Here is a 19,493-nt window from a genome sequence, read left to right as displayed (position 1 = left end):
TCCTTTTCTGTCCTGGCTGGCTTTGAACCTTGATCCTCAGATCTTAGTCTCTTGAGTAGCTAGGATTACAGGCATTAGCCACCATGTCTGGCCTTGTTTATCTTCTTAACGGTAGAGTGTAGATACTCTTTGATTCATGCAAAATAATGTTTTACATGTTTTTGTAGGCAGCCAAATTCTAAATATCAGCTTTTAAATATGTGAAGAAAACTTACTGTAAAAGACTGTATTAAAACCTTATGGGGAATAGTGGTACTTGAAAGATTCAAGCAGGAAGAGCACAAGTTTGAGGCTACCTGAGCAACTATGAGACCTGATTTCTAAATAAAAAGGGCTGAGAATGTCTTTGCTTAGCATGAGTGAGGTTCAACTGGGTTCAGCTTGCTGGCACCACACCACAAAAATCAAAAAACAAATCCTTTAATAATCTTTAAAATGTATAAACTAGTGTATCTTTTGCAAAGATCCAAATGTTCAAAGCATTCTTGTTAGCTTAAAGTATAGTTTAGTTCAATCTTAGGCTAAGAAACAGATTGGAAATTCAGAAAGTGTTGTAAAAATATCTTTCTAAATTTAGCTTGGCTATTGACCTACATATTCTTTACTTAGAAATGAGGATTATGAATTTCAGGTTAGCAATGAACAGTAATTAATGGAAATAATTAAATGTTCTGGAAACCTAAATAGAATTGTTTAGAAATAATTGGTAATGTGGATAGACCATATATTCTGTGTAATGTTGTAAAACTACAACTCCTCCCCATCATCCCCAAGTCCCAAGTGCTGGGTATTAAACTCAAGCCCTCTTGCTCTACTACTGAAGTACACCCTAGGTCACAAATTACAGCTTTTAAAAGCTAAATGTGCTTGGTGCCAGTGACTAATACATGTAAATAACTACTCAGGAGGCTGAGACCTGGAAGATCACACATTGGAGAGCAGCCTGGGCTCCAATTCACTAGCAAAAGAAAAAGCCAGGTTGGAGGTGTAGCTCAAGTGGTTAGAGTATTAGCCCTGAGCAAGAAAGCTAAAGGAGATTGACCCTGAGACCCTGAGTTTAAACCCTGGTACATCAAAATAAAACCCAAAACTTTTTGTTTCTTTTCAAGTGATATGTTTTCTTTATATGTGCATAATAATGATTGGGGTTGTACAGAACAATTGCAGAAGTCAGGTAAAGATTTCATCACTTTTTGGACACTACCACCCATTTATTTTGTCTCATTTGTTTTTTTGTTTGGTGCTTGGGATAATACTGAAAAAAAAATTTTTTTTTTTGGTCATGGGGCTTGAACTCTGTGCCTGGGCACTGTCACTGAGCTCTTCAGCTCAAGACTAGCGCTGTACCATTTGGGCCACAGTACTACTTCTGATTTGCTGGTGGTTAACTGGAGATAGTGGTCCCATGGACTTTTGCACCCAGACTGACTTTGAACTGCAATCCTCAGATCTCAGCCTCCTGAGTAGCTTGGATTACAGGTGTGAGCCATTGGTGCCTGGCACAATATTGAAATTGTGTGTGTGTGTGTGTGTGTGTGTTTGGTGCTGGGGATGGAACCCAGAGTCTCATAATGCTAGATGTAATTACTTCACTTCTGAGCTAAGTCTCCAGTGTGTAGTTTGACTTTTGAATGTTAAGTCAGCTTTCCATTTTTAAGACAGTTCTACTTGACTGTAATAGCTTTTATTGCATAAAAATGGCCCCCAAATTGAATGGAATAATCAGCAATAAACTGTCACCTCTCAGAGTGTCTCAGAGTCAGGTGTTTAGGAGCAACTAACTGGTCAGTTTTGACTCTATCATGAGTTTGCAGTCAAGTCATTTGATGATTGTACCATCTATGAAGATTTGATCTGTTCACAATGTGACTTACTCACATGGCTGGCAAAAAGGTGCTAGCTTCTAAGTCTCAGTTTTTTCCATGTAGACCTTTCCAGGGCTGAGTGTCCTGGAGTCGTGGTTTTAGTTTAATAGGGAGAGAGACAAGTGAGAAGAGAGGAGCACGTAAACCTGGTAGTAACTACCTTCTTTATGACCTCACCATGAAAATGATAGGATATGACTTCTACCATCTTTTCTTAGACCTATTCTAGGGAATAGAGATGATAAAGATTTGTTGCTAAAGTTACTCTTTTTTTTTTTTTTTTTTTTTTTGGTCATGCTCATGCTGCTTAACCTCTGGGCCTGGGTGCTGTTGCTGAGCTCTTTAGCTCAAGGCTACTGCCCTGCCCCTGGACCTGGGCATTGTCCCTGAACTCTTCTAGCTAAAGGCTACTGCCCTACCCTTGAGCTACTTCCCATTTTCTAGAGGTTAATTGGAGATAAAGAGTCTCAGGTCGTTTTGTGCCCGGGCTTATTTTGAACCTTGATCCTCAGATCTCAGCCTCCTGAGTAGCTAGGATTACAGGTGTGAGCCACCACGCCTGGCTTTTGCTGATTATTTTTGGATATAGATTCTCATAGACTTTTCTGTCTGGGTTATCTTTGAACTTCCTGAGTAGGATTATAGGTGTGAGCCCCTGATACCTAGCTGGGCATCCATTACCTTTTGGTGTGAGGGCTGTCAAGATTTTGTGAACTTTTATTTATTTTTTCGCAATTAAACATAGGGGCATATATGTTCTAGATGAGTACTCTACCCTCTGAACTTTTCTTTTTTTTCCCAAACCATCAGTTTCTGGTTTTTGGCTCCCACACTCTAGATACCCTTATCTTCTAAGATCTCCTCAAAGTGTCATGTATTCAGTCTAATAACATTTAAATCAGATCTGAGAATGGTTAAACTTTCTGAAGGCTTCCAGGGTAGCCAAGGCTGGTCCACAATTCAGAGCGTAATCAGACTGGCCTCAGATTTCTAATCTTGCTTCTACTGCCTAAGTGCTAGGATTCATGGACTTTTACTACCTTGCCTGGCTCACTCACTCACTTTTTTGTGCTCCATTATGTTTTTTTTTCCCCCAAATCTATTTTCTAGTTTTCAGCTCTAATCTGTGGTTTTCCTCCTATGCATTTGGTCCTGTGTGTGTGTGTGTGTGTGTGTATGTGTACACATGCATGCATGTATGTATAAAATAGTATAGATTTTTGTTTGAATGTATGGTATATGAAAGAAACTGAATCAACAGGGTTATGAAAAATTGATAAGTACATTAACTTCACATTAAAATAGAAGGGAGAGTTGGAAGGGGCATAGTTCAAGCAGTAGGGTGCCATGAGGTCAAGTCTCCGTAATACAAAAAAAGGTGGATATGAGCCAGTGCGCCAGCCAGCCACGTTGGCTATATGCCTGTAATCCTAGCTACTCAGGAGGCCTACCTACTCAGGAGGCCTAGATCTGAGGATATAGGTTCAAAGTCAGCCCGGGCACAAAAGGACCTGAGACTTTTATCTCCAATTAACCTCTAGAAAACAGGAAGTGGGGCTTGACTCAAGGGTAGGGTGATAGTCTTGGGCTGAAGAGCTCAGGGATAGTGCCAGGTTGAGTTAAAGCCCCATGATTCCCCCACCTCCCCCCCAAAAAAGGTGGATGTGGTGATGCAAGCCTATTATTATTGTCACTTAGGAGGCTAAGAATAACTATATATGTAACTATATATATATATAACTATATATATATATATTTTTTTTTTTTTTTGCCAGCCGTAGACTTGAGCTCAGGGCCTGAGCACTGTCCTTGGGCTTTTCTCTAGGCTAGCATTCTGCCACTTGAGCCACAGCACCACTTCCAGCCTTTTTCTATGTACGTGGTACGGAGGAATCGAACCTAGGTTTTCGTGCATGGCAGGCACTCTACCACTAGGCCAAACTCCTGGCCCCTACATAGACTTTTGAGACTTAAGAATAAAGTAGACATAGATAAACAATTTTTTATTAACTGGTTAAAGTCTTTCAGATACAACTTTGTATGAACTGATGCAGAGATCAATAGCATATAAGAATGCTTAATAAAACGACATTGATAAGGAAGGGCTGTTTCCTTGATAGTACTTTAATGATACCTAGACTAGAATCACCTCTGCTGCTTCAGTTGCATTCAAAAGAAGTTGTTTGATGTGCAGACTTTTTGTTAAACTCAGTGTCTGATGGTGGTGGCCTGTCTCTGCCTGCCTGCCTTTATATTCAGCCCAGCAGTTGTAGAGTTACATTGCTTTTATTAATACTTGTTAAAGTAGTTCTCTCTCTCTCTCTCTTTTCTTCCTTACTGAGAAGCTCAGAGCTGTGTCACCAGATCTGCACTGTCATAGCCTACATTATCAGCTATTATGAGTGGTAACATTGTTAATACTTTAGTTATAAGGCAAGGGTACACAACTACTTGTTAACAGCAAGCTGTGTCACAGCATGTGCCATCATTTCAGACAGCCTCTTCCATAAGCTGCTTTGGAATCCTTCATAGTTTGGGCAAAAAAGCATCACAAAGATTTTCCTGCTTCATCTAAAATTTGTTGACTGGAACTATGTAAAACAATAGTGTAAGCTTCACTAAGGGCAATCCCAGAAACATGAGTTTGTCTTCATCAATTATGACTTTCTCAATAAGTTGTAACCTCCAAACTTCACCAGTTCTATATAATCAAATTAAGAGAAAGTTTTACCATCTGTGACAAGGGCTAGTTGTCTTTTATTTACAAACTTGTATGCTCAGTGTTCATGCTGAAGTCAGTATCAATGAGATGTTCAAGACAATGATAAATTAATTACCTATTAGTAGCAGTTAAACTTTTTCTCTTCCTCTCTTCTTCTGCCTTGTGCATGATAGGCAAATCTATACTGCTGAGTTATACCCACTGCCAATAAATGCAGTTTTATTTAGTTTTTAATCTTAAAAAATTTTCTTTGGAGGTACTGACAGTACATGACAGTTGTTATGCTTGCTTGGCTGGTACTATAGCACTTGAGCCATACCTTCATCACTTTTTGCTTTACTTAATTCCCCCCTCACCCCACCCTGGTCTTGGGGTTTGAATTCTGATAATTTGCTATATTTTCCCTTTTGATAAAATAACTTTCTGAAAGCATTAGTTATTAGCCATTCTGAGATTAGGTTTGATTATTTGTGTAAGGCAGGATGAATCTATTCTATTGCTGTGATCTTACACTGTGGAAAAGTTATTAAGAATTGACATTAAAATCCTTTACATGCTGTGGGTAGTGGTATGCCTTGAAATCCAGCATTTGGGAGGCTGAGAAGGAGGATCATGAGTTGTAGGCCAGTCTTAACTACATGTGGAGTTCAGACTACTGAGAAAGAAAAGACCTTTATAGCCACGTTTGAGGCCAGTCTTAACTACATGTGGAGCTCAGACTACTGAGAAAGAAAAGACCTTTATAGCCACGTTTCAACAGAACTCCAGCAGAGCGGCTTTCAGTATTTCATTGTCAAACTTAATTTTGTCTGTTTTGTAGACTTTTGACTATCATTGCAAAATGTTGGGCCAACCTTACTCTGCTAATAGTTGTACTTTTTCGGGATTTAATAGACACAAAGTTTAAAAAAGTGTAGAACACAATTGTTATATTATTAGTAATAATATAATTATTTTTGTGCCAGGAATCTAGGCCTAAAAGCAACTAACTAAACAAATCCAATGTGAGAGGGGCTGTTGTAGACATGTGGCTTGCTCCCCTAATTTGTATAATTGCGCTTCAGCTTCCCCAGAGGAATTTATTGCGGTGCATTATGTAGTATCATCAATAGCACAGGCTCCACCTTGTTCAGCTAGCAAGTAATAATCATGAGATATTCTGTTATCCAAAACCACTGTAGCAAGAGAATTTAACGAATGCTGCTGTAGGGCAATAGCCTTTGTAGTGGAGTTTGTAATATAAAGAGTAACAAATAGAGTCCTTCTGTCTTGGTTAGTAGTTACAGCATACCGTGGTCCAAGAGAACCTAATCCATACCCCCATGCTCTACCATATAATGCATTTTTGACCCATTGGTATGGTGAGACTGGGCTGGACCAGTGGCTAGTTTTGAATCTGATAATGAAGTGGTGAAGTGCCTGTGAAAGAAGGGACTAGTATCTAGAGAAAGAGTTATGAATATAGCAAGATAGGAGACAGGAGGAGATATTAAAAGTGAATGAATAATCGATCCAGTGAGATCCATGTGAAAGCCAAGGAACAATCAATAATGGCAGGTTACAAGGAGGTAAGAATGGCACGAGCTGTGTGTGTGTGTGTGTGTGTGTGTGTGTGTGTGTGTGTGTAATATCACACAGGAAGAGGCTGCTTTTAGATTGGAGGAGAAAACAGTGTGGGAGAGAATGTGGTTCTAATAGAAAGATGTTGCATAATTGGTACTTCTCTGTAAATTCACTGTGAAAATTAATCCAGAAGAGCACTGTCCTTGGGCTTTCTCAGTGCTAGAGCTCTACTGCTTGAGCACAGCACCACTTCTGACTTTTTTCTGTGTATATGGTACTGAGGAATCGAACTCAGCTTTCCATGCATGCTAGGCAAGCACTCTACCACTAGGCCAAACTCCCCACCCCAATTTCCAGCTTCTTCTATGTATGTGGTACTGAGGAATCGAACCTTGGTCTTCGTGAATGCTAGGCAAGCACTCTTACCACCAGGCCATGCTCCTGGCCAAGATTAAGCATTAAGTATGGCATTTTTTCCTCTTCTGTTTAAGTGATTTTATTTCGATTCCACTACAGAGAGTTTTGTTGTAGCTTAGATTTTTAACTTCCTATTACTTTACTCACTAATACTTAATTTTAACAAAATCCTATTATGAGAAAAAGCCTAGTGGAATTCACTGACTAAAATGAACTTAAACAGTACAGTGTCATGATCAGACAAAAGCAAAGCTCCTTTTACTTTATTTTTGGTGCCAGTCCTGGGCTTGAGCTCAAGACCTGAACACTGTCCTTGGATTTTCTCAAGGCTACAGCTCTACCACTTGAGCCTCAGCACCACTTCTAGCTTTTTTTCTATGTATGTGGTATCGAGGAATTGAACCCGGGTCTTCATGGGTGCTAGGCAAGCACTCTACCACTAGGCTAAACTCCTAGCTCCTCTCCCCTCTCTCCCCTCTCTCCCCTCTCTCCCCTCTCTCCCCTCTCTCCCCTCTCTCCCCTCTCTCCCCTCTCTCCCCTCTCTCCCCTCTCTAGGCAAGCACTCTTACCACTAGGCCAAACTCCCGGCCCCCCCTTAGCTCTCTTTTAAGTTGTAAGCTTCAAAATCCTTACTTAGTTACTTGCTGGATTTGCAAGGTATATAATAGAGGAATAACATTGTGCCAATTTTGATAGCTGAATCTGCTAGGAGTTTGTAAATCAAGCAGATAATAGGTACATATATTTTGGAGGCCCATAGCAGTAACTTTTGCCACTCAGAAAAGTAGGCCTATTGTGTTAATTAAGTATCTTCCATTTTGGTTCATTGATCTCATGTGTTTTCATACAGGCTTCCTGTTGTATCCTTGGTACCGTTTCCTAGACTCTGTTCCATGATTTAATGTGAAATTCTGAAATGAAGATGGAGGAGGCAGTGGGAAAAGTTGAAGAACTCATTGAGTCTGAAGTCCCACCAAAAACCTCAGAACAAGAGACAGCCAAGGAGGAAGATGGATCTGTAGAACTGGAATCTCAAGTTCAGAAAGATGGTGTAGCAGATTCTGCAGTACTTTCTTCAATGCCCTGCCTGTTGATGGAACTGAGAAGGGACTCTTCTGAGTCTCAGTTAGCATCCACAGAGAGTGACAAGCCAACAACTGGCCGAGTCTATGAGAGTGACTCCTCTAATCATTGCATGCTTTCTCCTTCCTCTAGTGGTCACCTCGCTGATTCAGATACTTTGTCTTCTGCAGAAGAGAATGAACCCTCCCAGACAGAAACAGCAGTAGAAGGAGACCCTTCAGGAGTATCTGGTGCCACAGTTGGGCGCAAGTCTAGGAGGTCCCGTTCTGAAAGTGAAACATCTACTATGGCTGCTAAGAAAAACAGGCAATCCAGTGATAAACAGAATGGCCGAGTTGCCAAAGTTAAAGGTCATCGGAGCCAAAAGCACAAGGAGAGGATCAGACTACTGAGGCAAAAGCGGGAGGCTGCTGCGAGGAAGAAGTACAATCTGCTACAGGACAGTAGTACCAGTGATAGTGACCTGACTTGTGACTCAAGCACAAGCTCATCAGAGGATGATGAAGAAGTTTCAGGGAGCAGCAAGACAATCACTGCAGAGATACCAGGTAGAGGATGTTTTTTAAACTGACTGTAAAGCACCTGATAGCATTTCTCAGCTGTCAGGTTCAGTTAGATGAGTGACACTTGGAAAAAAAAATGCAGGAGACCTGCAGCTCTGTATATAAATTTGAAGACTGCAGTCTATTTACTAGTCACAAATAACTCAAAATAAAAACAAAACGTGTTCTAAAAGTTTTCAGTGACTTTAGCACATCAGAAAAAAAAACAAATAAAATAAGTGGTTAATAATAGAAGCAGTATTATTTTTAAGTAATGAAGTTTCTCACAAGTCTTTCTTTGTAACACATTTCCTGAACTTCCATATATTGCCTTTTTAGCACTGCTTAGATTTAATATTTACTGTTTAGCATTACTATTAATATGTTCTCCTCAGGAATAGGCACCTTGCTTTATCCTATGGCCTCTGCACTTGAGCTTCTGGTGTCTGAAATAACACTTTCTGAATAATTATTCCTCTTAAAAGAGTTGTTTTTGAGTTTCCCACACTATTCAATGAATGATAAGCTAGTTGCCATTATTGCACATTTTTTATCCTAAGTTGTTACATTGGAAGGAATTCCCTCCCTCACCCCAAATTTCTTCTTTAGAATTGTCTGAAATTTGCTTGTTCTAGCTTTCATTGGTATAAGAATAGTGTACTCTTATTGATAGTTTATTATATGTCTAATGCCCCTGCATTCCCCTTATTACATCTGACAAAGGCAGTCTTGCCGAAGAAGTCTTCAGAGCAGAAGAAAAAAGATGTACTCTAAATGGTTCTTAGGTGGTGAGGTCTTATTATTGAAGACATGATTAGAAAGGTTTTGCAAACTATCTGAAGTTTAATAGATTACAACAGTACTATTTACTGCTGTATTCAAGAGGAGACTTTTCGGTTTTCTTAATTTTTATATCTCACTATTTTTTCCCTCCCTAGTTTTCTGAAAGTTTCTAAAACAGCATATTGCTGATCTAACAAGATAAGTTGAGAAAAATCATATTGGTTAATCAAACCTATACTTAACCAAACTAAAAGAAACTCAGTAGCAAGACTAAATAGAAAAAAATATTAGAAGTGTTTAACTTCAATAACAAAATTCTCATCAGTATATTAGGATAGAGTTTAGAAAAGCTTTTTGCTGTTGTAATAATTATATTGAATTCCTTTGGGAGTTCCTTGCATTAAAATTAGTAGGAGAATGATTTAAATGAAACTTATAAGAGAAGCAGACTTTGGAATTATTCTAAGGCAGGTTTTAGGTATATTTCAGCTTTATGGTTCATATTTTTAAGCTTTATTAACACTTGTACATTGTTTCTGTGTTCTTATATCCTGTTCTTATTTATTAATCAAGATATGATGGACTTCTTGGTACCGTACTTATTAATTCTATTTACTGAATAGGTTTTTTTTATGTAGCCACTTGAATACTTTGCCTTTTTGTGGAAAGGGAGAGTGTGTATAAACAAAAGTCTATAAAGATAGAGAATTCCATTGTAGAGGTGACATAAAAACGGTCTTTGTACACACTCTCCCTGTTTGGCTCACATATATAGGTTTTTGTGCTTTGTTTATATTTTGCCACCTTGACTATTGTTTAAAACTTCTGAAACATCAATGTTCTGTTTTTCATCTGTTATGAATGGTATATAAATTGAACACCAAAGTAAATTAATCTGAAGCTATAATTTAGTTTCTATTTTTTTATACTACCTAATAAGATTTTGGCTTTTGAAAGTATGTAGCTGTTTTTAAGGTAATGATACAGGATCAGATGCTAGTTTAAGATAAAGGCCTCTGAATTACGCTGTTTTGGGGAGGTGCCATTTGGACAAGACAGATATGAATGTTTTAATAAATTATGCAAAGCAGCAAAGATGGAACAACCTAGAGTTAAAAGTATTAGGAATTTCAGGTCAAATATCCATATTGTTATGTCTGAAAAATTGTGACATGTATTTTGAATATAACAATCATGTTTATTTTAATTTCCTGAGTCCCATTATGACTTTGGGCAAGAGGGAGGCACACATACTCTTATAGTCACAGCAGTTGTTGAAAAGTTGTATTATGAACTGACTTGAGTGCATCAACATGGACATTCAGATGAACTTAAACTGGATGTGCCTAAGAGAATCTCCAGCTTTTTACACAGAATGGAAACCAAGTTGAGAAGGAAAAACTGAAATTTTTGTTACACTGATTCATCAAGGTACAACCAATTTAGTAATTCAGAAAATGCTTTATTTATGAACTTTTGTTTGGCAACAGCTTAAAAATTGAAAGTTATCCTGAATGTACTCTACTCCAAGTTACTTAACAATTAGTGTATTTTATTTTAAGGAGTGCAAATAATGGTGCAGACTAATATAGTGCATGATTCCGTTTACTAATTTATTTTGATGTCTAAGCAACAGATATTTCTGAAGTTTTAAAAAAATTAATTGAAGGCAGCTTAGTATTATCACTATACCATTTTCTTCTTGAAGCTTTGGAATTAATATGGATGTCTTAAGTAATTGGAGGTACCTATTAAGATATTCCTGGCAGACTTTGATTTGAGGACTTAGAGAAGAGCAAACAGAATGTTTTATAGTAAATTTATACTATTTATAGTGAATTAATGTAAAAATACTATCTGGTGGTTATCATTAGCATTCAAGTATTTTATTGAATATGCTTATAGTTGTATGGTTTATATATTTTCTTTGCATTTTATGAATAGAGCATTTTTCATTGAGTGACCAGTTTCTCTGTAAAATCTGTGGGATTTTGGTTTTAGTTAATATTAGTAATGAGAATTAGATTTCATTCAGTTCAAGACATTCTTTGAACAGACATCTACATCAGTGAAACACAGATGATAGGAAAAGGTTTTCTAGAAATGGTTACTTTTCATACAGTGAATTAATCTCAGGTAGCTTTATTTCATCTGACTATCATGGCCTGTTTTTGTGTGGTTTGATAGTCTGCCATGCAAATGACCTATTCAGACTGAGGTCCCTAAAACATCAACTGGTTAGTAGGCATCAACTGGTTGCCTCTTCCCCTCCCCCCTTCCTTTTTTGAGAGTTTCAGCATGATTTCCAGCTTTTTTCTATGTATGTGGTATCGAGGAACCCAGGTCTTTGTGCATGCTAGGCAAGCACTGTACCACTAGGCCAAACTCCCTGCCCAAGAGCTTTTTTTAAAAAAAAAGATTTTATTAACACTGATTTTTTTACATCATATTTCAAATGTCATGTTTAACAAGTATTCAAGAAGATAATCTCTATATGCATCAGAGCTTTTAACCAAAACAGTAGATAATCTGTAGGTTTCTGATTTAGATGGTTTAAACTAACTATAATATTAGCTCCCATATGGTGGTCATTTGATCTCCTTTTACATTTTATATTATTAATAAGGGTATGAACTCTTAGAGCTCTTGACACAGTATACTACTGTACTACTTTAAAAAAATGTATTGTGTATTTCTTTTAGGAGTGTTATAAGGGTTTATGTATTACATTATAAGGTTTGTGTGTGTGTGTGTGTGTGTGTGTGTGTGTGTGTGTGTGTGTGTGTGTGTGTGTGTCAAGGGGCTTGAACTTGGCCTGAGTGCTGTCCCTCAGCTCTTTAGCTCAAGGCTACCACCTTACCCCTGGACCTGTGCGTTGTCCCTGAGCTCTTCAGCTTAAGGCTACTGCCCTCACCTTGAGTTTAACCCCACTTCCCCTGTTTTCTAGATATTAATTGGAGATAAGAATCACTGGTTCTTTGTGCCCTGGCTGGCATTGAATCTTGATCCTCAGATTTCAGCCTTCTGAGTAGTGAGAATTACAGACTTGAGCCACCCATGTCCATCCTTTTTTTTTTTTTTTAAATTGCCAGTCCTGGGGCTTTTACTCAGGGCCTGAGCACTGTTCTTTGGTTTTCTCAAGGCTAGAGCTCTACCACTCGAGCCACAGCACCACTTCCGGCTTTTTTCTATGTATGTGGTACCCAGAAATTGAACCCAGGGCTTTGTGCATGTGAGGCCAGCACTCTACCACTAGGCACCAAACTCCTGGCCCCACCCTTGGACCTGGGCATTGTCCCTGAGCTCTTTAGCTTGAGGCTATCACCCTACTCTGGAGCCAAGCCCCACTTTCCATTTTCTAGAGGTTAACTGGAGATAAGAGCTCAGGTCCTTTTGTGGCTGGGCTGGTTTTTAACTTCACTTCTCAGATCTCGGCCTCCTAAGTAGCTAGGATTACAGGCATGAGCCACAGTGCCCAGCTGCCATGAGCATTGTTAAAGCTCTTCAGATGATGACTGTGAATGGATAGCCAGGGCTAAGTACTACTCAGTTAAGTGATATATGAACTGGGGCTCTGTGCATTATAGAAATAGCCCCTTGTGAAGCTGAAACAGGAGAGGACTCTTATCCTAACTAATGTAGAAAGACTTTCAGTTTTATAAAAGAGGGAGAGAAGAGAGAAAAAAGGTGTTACATCTCTTTCTAGCTAGAAATTTTGAAACTGGCAATGTGGACCATTTAAGTTCTTATACTGCTAATGGATATCAAGTTCTAAATAATGGCATCTAGTTTTTAGAAATCATATTATTTATACACTGTGCGGATTCCTATAGTAATGAACAAGCACCTCTTAATCCATTTAACTGTTTTTATTTTATTATCTTTTTTTGTTGTTGTTGGTTGTGGGGCTTGAACTTCTGGGCCTGGGTAGCTAAGGTTACAGGCATGAGCCACACTTAACTGATTATTTTAAAAGCATGTGTTGGCTAAATGTGCTTATTTGTTTTTGGCTGGGAGTGGTGCGGGGGGGAGCTTGAGGGGTGGCGGGCAGTCCTGGGGCTTTAACTCAGGGCCTGAGCACTGTCCTTGGGCCTTCTCAAGATTAGTGAGTCTACCACTGGAGCCACAGCACCACTTCTAGCTTTTTTCTTTTTTGATTGGTCGTGGGACTTGAACTCTGGGCCTGGACATTGTCCCTGAGCAACTAAAGACTACCACCCTACCCCTTGAGCTACAGCGCCACGTCTGGTATTCTAGTGGTTAATAACAGTCTTTTGGACTTTAGTGCCCAGGCTGGCTTTGAACTGCAACCCTCAGATCTCAGCCTCCTGAGTAGCTAGGATTACAGGCGTGAGCCACCCACCTGGCTACTTCTGGCTTTTTCTGTGTCTGAGGTACTGGGGAATTGAATCCCAGGGTGTTGTGCATGCTAGGCAAGCACTCTACCATGACTAGGCCATGCTCCCGGCCCCAGATGTGTGTGTGTGTGTGTTTGTGTGTTTGTATATCTGGATGTTACATTAACAAGCCTTGAAGTCTTACGGGTATCTGTGGCATTCTCCCATGTTAAAAAAACCAAGGTATTTTCAGCCCGATTTTTCTATCTTATTTTCTCAAATGAGTGCCTATATTAACTTTGTATATATACAAAAGCATAAACTTTTCTTTTGCTATGTCTTTTTCTCAATTTAGGACATATTTTAGTGTTAACAAACAGGCCTATCTAAAGTAAGCATGTAGTCCCTGGTGGTTGTTGTCTAATAATAGGCTTAATTGTTTTAGATCAGTTTTGGATTCATAGAAAACTTGAGCACACTTTTCATATACCTTTGTCTTTATAAATAGCCTCTGACTATCAGCATTGGTACTCATGTACTTTTCAATTTTTTCAATGATAAGCCTGCCATGATTGATTATTATCACCCCAGATCTCTCATTTATTGTTATAATTTGCTGTTATCCTTGGTTCTATGGGATGTGAAAAATGTGTAATTGTTTCTTGATATTAAGGCCTCATACTACCTTGCTCTTCAGTGTTTGCTGCTGATATGTGGCTGCATTTTGTCTCATTGCCCTCAGCATAAGTTTTCTCATACTATTTTCTTTTTTGTTGTTGTTGTTGGTCATGGGGCTTTGCACTCTGCGCCTGGGCGTTGTCTGTGAGCTCTTCAGCTCAAGGCAATGCCCTACCACAGCGGTAATAGCCACAGCGCTACTTCCAGTGTTCTAATTAGAGATAAGAGCCCAGGCTGGCTTTGAACCGCAGTCCTCAGATCTCGAGCCTCTGAGTAGTATCCTGGTATTAGGGCTTGAACTTGCACCTGGCCATTATCCCTAAGCTCTTGCTCAAGAGTGGTGCTCTACCACTTACTTGAGCCACAGATCTACTTCCACCTTTTTGTGGTTAATGGGACATAAGATTCTCAGACTTTTCTTGCCAGGGTTAGCTTTAAACCATGATCCTCAGATCTCAGCCTCATGAATAGTTAGGATTACTGGAGTGAGCCATCAGCACCCTGCTCTTGAATTCACCAAGTTTTGTATTTATTAAAAAATTAGTAATGCTAGAATTTAAAGCAAATCAAAGTTGCCATCTGATTTTTTTTTTTTTTGGTCCTATATAATGCTGATTAAAGTTTGACTGTCTTTAAATTCTCTTTTGGCCTGGCATAGTGATGTTTGTATGTAATTACAGTTACTTGGGAGGTGGAACCAGGAAGATCATGAGTTCCAGGCCAGCCTGTGCTTCATAGCAACAATCAAAACATAATACAGATTCTGTATAGTCTGATTTTTCCTTAAGGAAAACATATCACAATGGGGAAAAAGTGTATCTCTTGAGGATCTCTCTATATAATGAACTTTCCTTTAAAATAAGGAAACTGAGCAGGAAGGAGTAGCCTGAAGAAAGGGAAGAAGGTAAAGTTAAAGGGAAATGAATCTTTTTTTCATAAGATTTTTTTCTTTAAAAAAAATTTATTGTAATATATAAAGGGGTTACAGTTATGTTTGCCAGATAGTAGGTGCATTACTTCTCACACATTGATACCCCTTCTCCTGCCTTTGTCCCACTTCCTTCCCTCCACCCCCTCTTCTCCTCCCCTCTCTTCTTTTCTTTATTCTTTCTTTCCTTTCTTTCTTTCTTTCTTTCTTTCTTTCTTTCTTTCTTTCTTTCTTTCTTTCTTTCTTTCTTTTTTTTGTTTATTTTGTTTTGCCATTTACTCAGAGCCTGAGCACTGTCCTTGGGCTTTCTCAAGGCTAGCATTCTGCCACGTGAGCCATAGCACCGCTTCTGGCTTTTTCTGTGTATATGGTACCGAGGAATTGTACCTGGGCCTCCGTGCATGCTAGGCAAGCACTCTACCACGAGCATGCGCCTGGAAGATTTAATAGGTAGAATTGAGCAAAAAATTTGTACTTTGTGTAGCATGACATTCTTAGTGAATGACTTCAGCTTTTTATGGGTGGCATACTGTGTTTGCACTCTGGGCTTCATGTTTGCCTGATAGATAGGTGCTTAATCCCAGCTCAGTGTCTATAGCTATTCTTGATAACAAGGCATTCTTTCGTATCTTCATAAACTACCTTTATAGGATAACATGAGCCATGAGGTGAATACTCTGGGATAATTATGATAGAGAAATTCTAATACTGTTCTATAAGACTTTTTCTGATGAAGGTAGATGGTATACACCAAGATTGACCATTATATTCAAAATCACTTATTCATGAAGTATTTTTGCAATTTGTGTGCAGTAGTGAGTGATGTCTCTTCTCTTGTAAAACAATCTTTTATGAGGAGACAAATACTAAATTAATTTATCTTTGCTACCAGGTAGAAATACATGATACATGTAGGAGGCTGCCTGGGATTGGAGTATAAAAGTTATTTTAGACGGTGTAGTCAACAGTGGTCTGAGGAGATAATATAATTAATAAGTTACTGAGAATGAAGAGCATAGTATTATTATTTTGTTGGAGACCCAAACCAAAGATGATCTAGTATCATACAAATTTATACAGGATCAATCTTAAAATTCCATGAAAATACTCTTACACTGGATATTATAATAGCTGTCTGCACATTTATATCATTCACATTTGAAATTATGTATTATGTGTAAACAAGTTTCTTGATTGCAAAGACAGCTTAAAGCCATTATGTTTAATATTTTCTCCACAGGAAAAATATATGATGTGTAGCAATCCACAAAATCATTTTCTAATGGCATAACATGTCTTTTAATAGATAGAGGTTTATACAGACTAGAGTTTATATAGATGACCCAGAAGTATACTTGGATTCTGTACATTCTTTATATTGTTTTCTATGAGAGGGGGTTGGTCTTGGGACTTGGACTCTGGACCTGATTGCTGTTCCTGAGTTCTTTGGCTCAAGGCTGCTGCCCTACCCCTTGAGCCACAGAGCCATTTCCTGTTTTCTAGTGGTTAATTGGAGATAAAAGTCTTATGGTCATTAGTGTCTGGGCTGGCTTTGAACCTTGATCCTCAAATCTGAGCCTCCTCCGTAGCTAGGATAACAGGCATGAGAAACCACATCTGGCTTTTTTTTTTTTTTAAGAGTTCTTTTTTGGGGGGAGGAGGTGGGGTTGAGGCTTGGATTTAGGGCCTTGTACTATAGCTTTACTTTATGCTCAAGGCAGGTGCTCTAATACTTGAACCACACCTTCACTTTTCCTTTTTTTGCTAGCTAATTGGACATGTGTCTCTTGGATTTGTTTGTCCGGGCTGGCTAGTTCTCAGTCTTCTGAGTAGCTAGACTGAGTAGCTAGGATTACAAGTATGAGCTACCAGTGCTCAGCTCCACTGGTTGTTTTTGAGATTGTGTTTTACTTCCTGCCTCCATACTTGAATCACCATACTCTGTATTTGACTTCCTGACCTACAACAATAGGTGTGTGTCATCATTTCTAGGCACATGGAGTTTAGTAGACTTGTCTGCTTGGGCTGGCTTGGAATTTCCGTATTTCCAAACTTAAACTCTGAAGCATAAACTTAGGGCTTTTGATGAAATTAAATCAGCTGAGAATAATTGTGTAATACTTACTGATCAGTTGATGAGATAATCTTTTAGAATTTTTAAATCAAAGCATTTAAACTACTCAAGGTTCTCAAGTCTGTACATTAAAATTATCTGAACTTTAAAACAAACCTCTGATGCCTTGAAGCTATCATAGCTTCTTCTTTTGTTTAGTATCCCCCTCCCTGAAAGGGTGGCATTTGAACTCATGTCCTTTTGCTTGCTAAACTCTTGGTTTTATTATTGTTAAAACCACTCCTGGTTCTATCTTCAGTAAAGATTGGAAAAAACTAAGGTAGAGGCAGATTCATTGAAGCTGTGGAAGGGTAATAATGTCTTATTAGTTGTTCACTCTTTGACTGGAAACTTTTGTTTGGTTTCAATAATTTAATGTTGAATACCAATTCTGTACCTGTCAGCTTTAGAATGTGTTTTTTTTTCCCTGCCATTTTCCTACATATGCATGTTTTAATAAAAATACACTTTTCTAGGCCGGGAGTTTGGCCTAGTGGTAGAGTGCTTGCTTAGCATGCACAAAGACCCGGGTTCAATTCCTTGGTACCCCACATACATTGCAAAAAGCCAGAAGTGGTGCTGAGGCTCAAGTGGTAGAGTGCTAGCCTTGAGAAAGTCCAAGGACAGTGTTCAAGCCCTGAGCTCAAGCCCAGGACTGGCAAAAAAAAAAAAAAAAAATACACTTTTCTGAATTAATGGTATTTATCAAATGGCCTCTGTCTTCAGTTGTGTTGGGGGTTCTGACTGCCCAGGTAAATTCTGGGATTACTTGACAGGGTTACCGAGGTCTGTGTGATGAACTGTTTTTCTGAGCTAAAGAGGTAGACAGAGAAGTTCGTGTGTAAATGGGAAAACTAACTCACCTTAACGCTGGTGGAACCAGGGGATCTAAAATGTGACTAGCCTGCTACTCAACCAAGTGCTTAGTGTCTGATTCCCAAGTACTGCCTCAGTAACCCTTTGTTAAATCTTACATAAAAATGCTGCCAGTACATTAGAATTTCCAAGGACCTAACAATTTTTCAGTTACTGATGTTGAAAAACAGGAATATTATAGGACAACCTATAAATCTCTTATAAATTTGTTAGCTACTTTTTTAGTTTATGTAAAAGTATATTTTTACTATTGTTAATTTCTTCTTCTTCTTCTTCTTCTTCTTCTTCTTCTTCTTCTTCTTTTTTTTTTTTTTTTTTGTGGGTCATGGGGCTTCAACTCTGGGCCCGGGCTCTGTCCCTGAGCTCTTCAGCTGAAGGCTATTGCCCTACCCTTGGCCTGGGTGTTGTCCCTGAGCTCTTTAGCTCAAGGCTGCTGCCCTATCCCTTGAGCCACAGCCCCTTTTCTAGTGGTTAATTGGAGATAAGAGTTTCCTGTACTTTAATGCCCTTTGGTGCCCAGGCTGGCTTTAAACATCAGTCCTCAGATCTCAGCCTCCTGAGTAGCTAGGATTAAAGGCAAGAGCCACTGTGGGAGAGCCACCGCACCTGCTTGTTAATTTCTTTTGATAATGTTTTCAAAACTTGAATATTTACATTTTCAAAATAGAATGATAAATACTGAGTTTCGTAGTGGTAACATAGAAACTAAATAATAAAACTGATTCCTTTTTTATTACAAAAATGTAAGTAAAATTAACAATTGAGAATTTAGTAAATCCAAATCAAGTTAATCTTTTAGCACTCATTCTCTACAAATATTGTTGACTCCCTTCTGATTTAAATCATGTAATTCCACTATGAAGATCATGAGTAGAGGTGCTACATGAACATTTTTATGTAAGTTTCCATGTCATTTAGTAAACTAATTTATCTACTGATATTTATAATATCAAATAGTATTTGCATATAGGAAGAATGTATGATTTTCTTTTTCTTTTTTTTTTTCCTCCCCAGTTCTGGGGCTGGAACTCAGGGCCTAAACACTGTCCTTGGGCTTTCTGAAGGCTAGATAGAGTTCTACCACATGAGGCACAGCACCACTACCAACTTTTTTCTATGCATATGATACTGAGGAATTGAACCCAGGTCTTCATGCATATTAGGCAAGCACTCTACTACTAGGCCAAACTCCAGCCCAGAATGTATGATTACCTTCAGCAAATATTTATTCTCTATCAACTTTTGTAAGATATAGTGTAGGGGACAGCTGATTAGGCTGTAGTTTTATTTCATTCATGAGAAAAATAGTATAGTAGTTCTCCCTTTATCGGCAGAGAATATGTTCTGAGACCCCAGTGAACACCAGAAGATGCATATTAAATTACACATACACACTCTCTCTTCTTCCCTCTTCTTGCAAATATACTCTTTCTTTTTGTCTGTCTTTTGTTGTTGCTGTCTTGCCTATACCAGGGTTTGAATTCAGGGCCCTGATTGCTAGGCTTTCTTGTGTCTCTGGTACTGAACCATTTGAGTCATGCCTCTCTCCTGTTTTGCTGGTTAGTTTGGAATATGGAGCTTTGCAA

At 38.6% G+C, this 19,493-nt stretch overlaps 1 protein-coding gene across 3 annotated transcripts in view; it reads left to right on the top strand.

Annotated features, from left to right (window-relative positions):
• Ark2n (arkadia (RNF111) N-terminal like PKA signaling regulator 2N) overlaps nucleotides 1–19,493 on the top strand; it is a 64,394-nt gene that overhangs the window by 8,877 nt on the left and 36,024 nt on the right. For all 3 annotated transcript variants that reach the window (XM_090353164.1, XM_090353166.1, XM_090353163.1), the window contains exon 2: nucleotides 7,418–8,198. In XM_090353164.1, the coding sequence (XP_090209290.1) occupies nucleotides 7,484–8,198 (715 nt within the window). In that variant the 5' untranslated portion in view covers nucleotides 7,418–7,483. The remainder of the gene's footprint in view (nucleotides 1–7,417; nucleotides 8,199–19,493) is intronic.

This window comes from Megascapheus bottae, chromosome 19, assembly GCF_031878675.1.
Source record: "Megascapheus bottae isolate mThoBot1 chromosome 19, mThoBot2.hap1, whole genome shotgun sequence".
NCBI classification, from domain to species: domain Eukaryota; kingdom Metazoa; phylum Chordata; class Mammalia; order Rodentia; family Geomyidae; genus Megascapheus; species Megascapheus bottae.
Note: the sequence above shows the minus strand (reverse complement) of the source record. Positions and strands in the feature narration are given on the sequence as shown.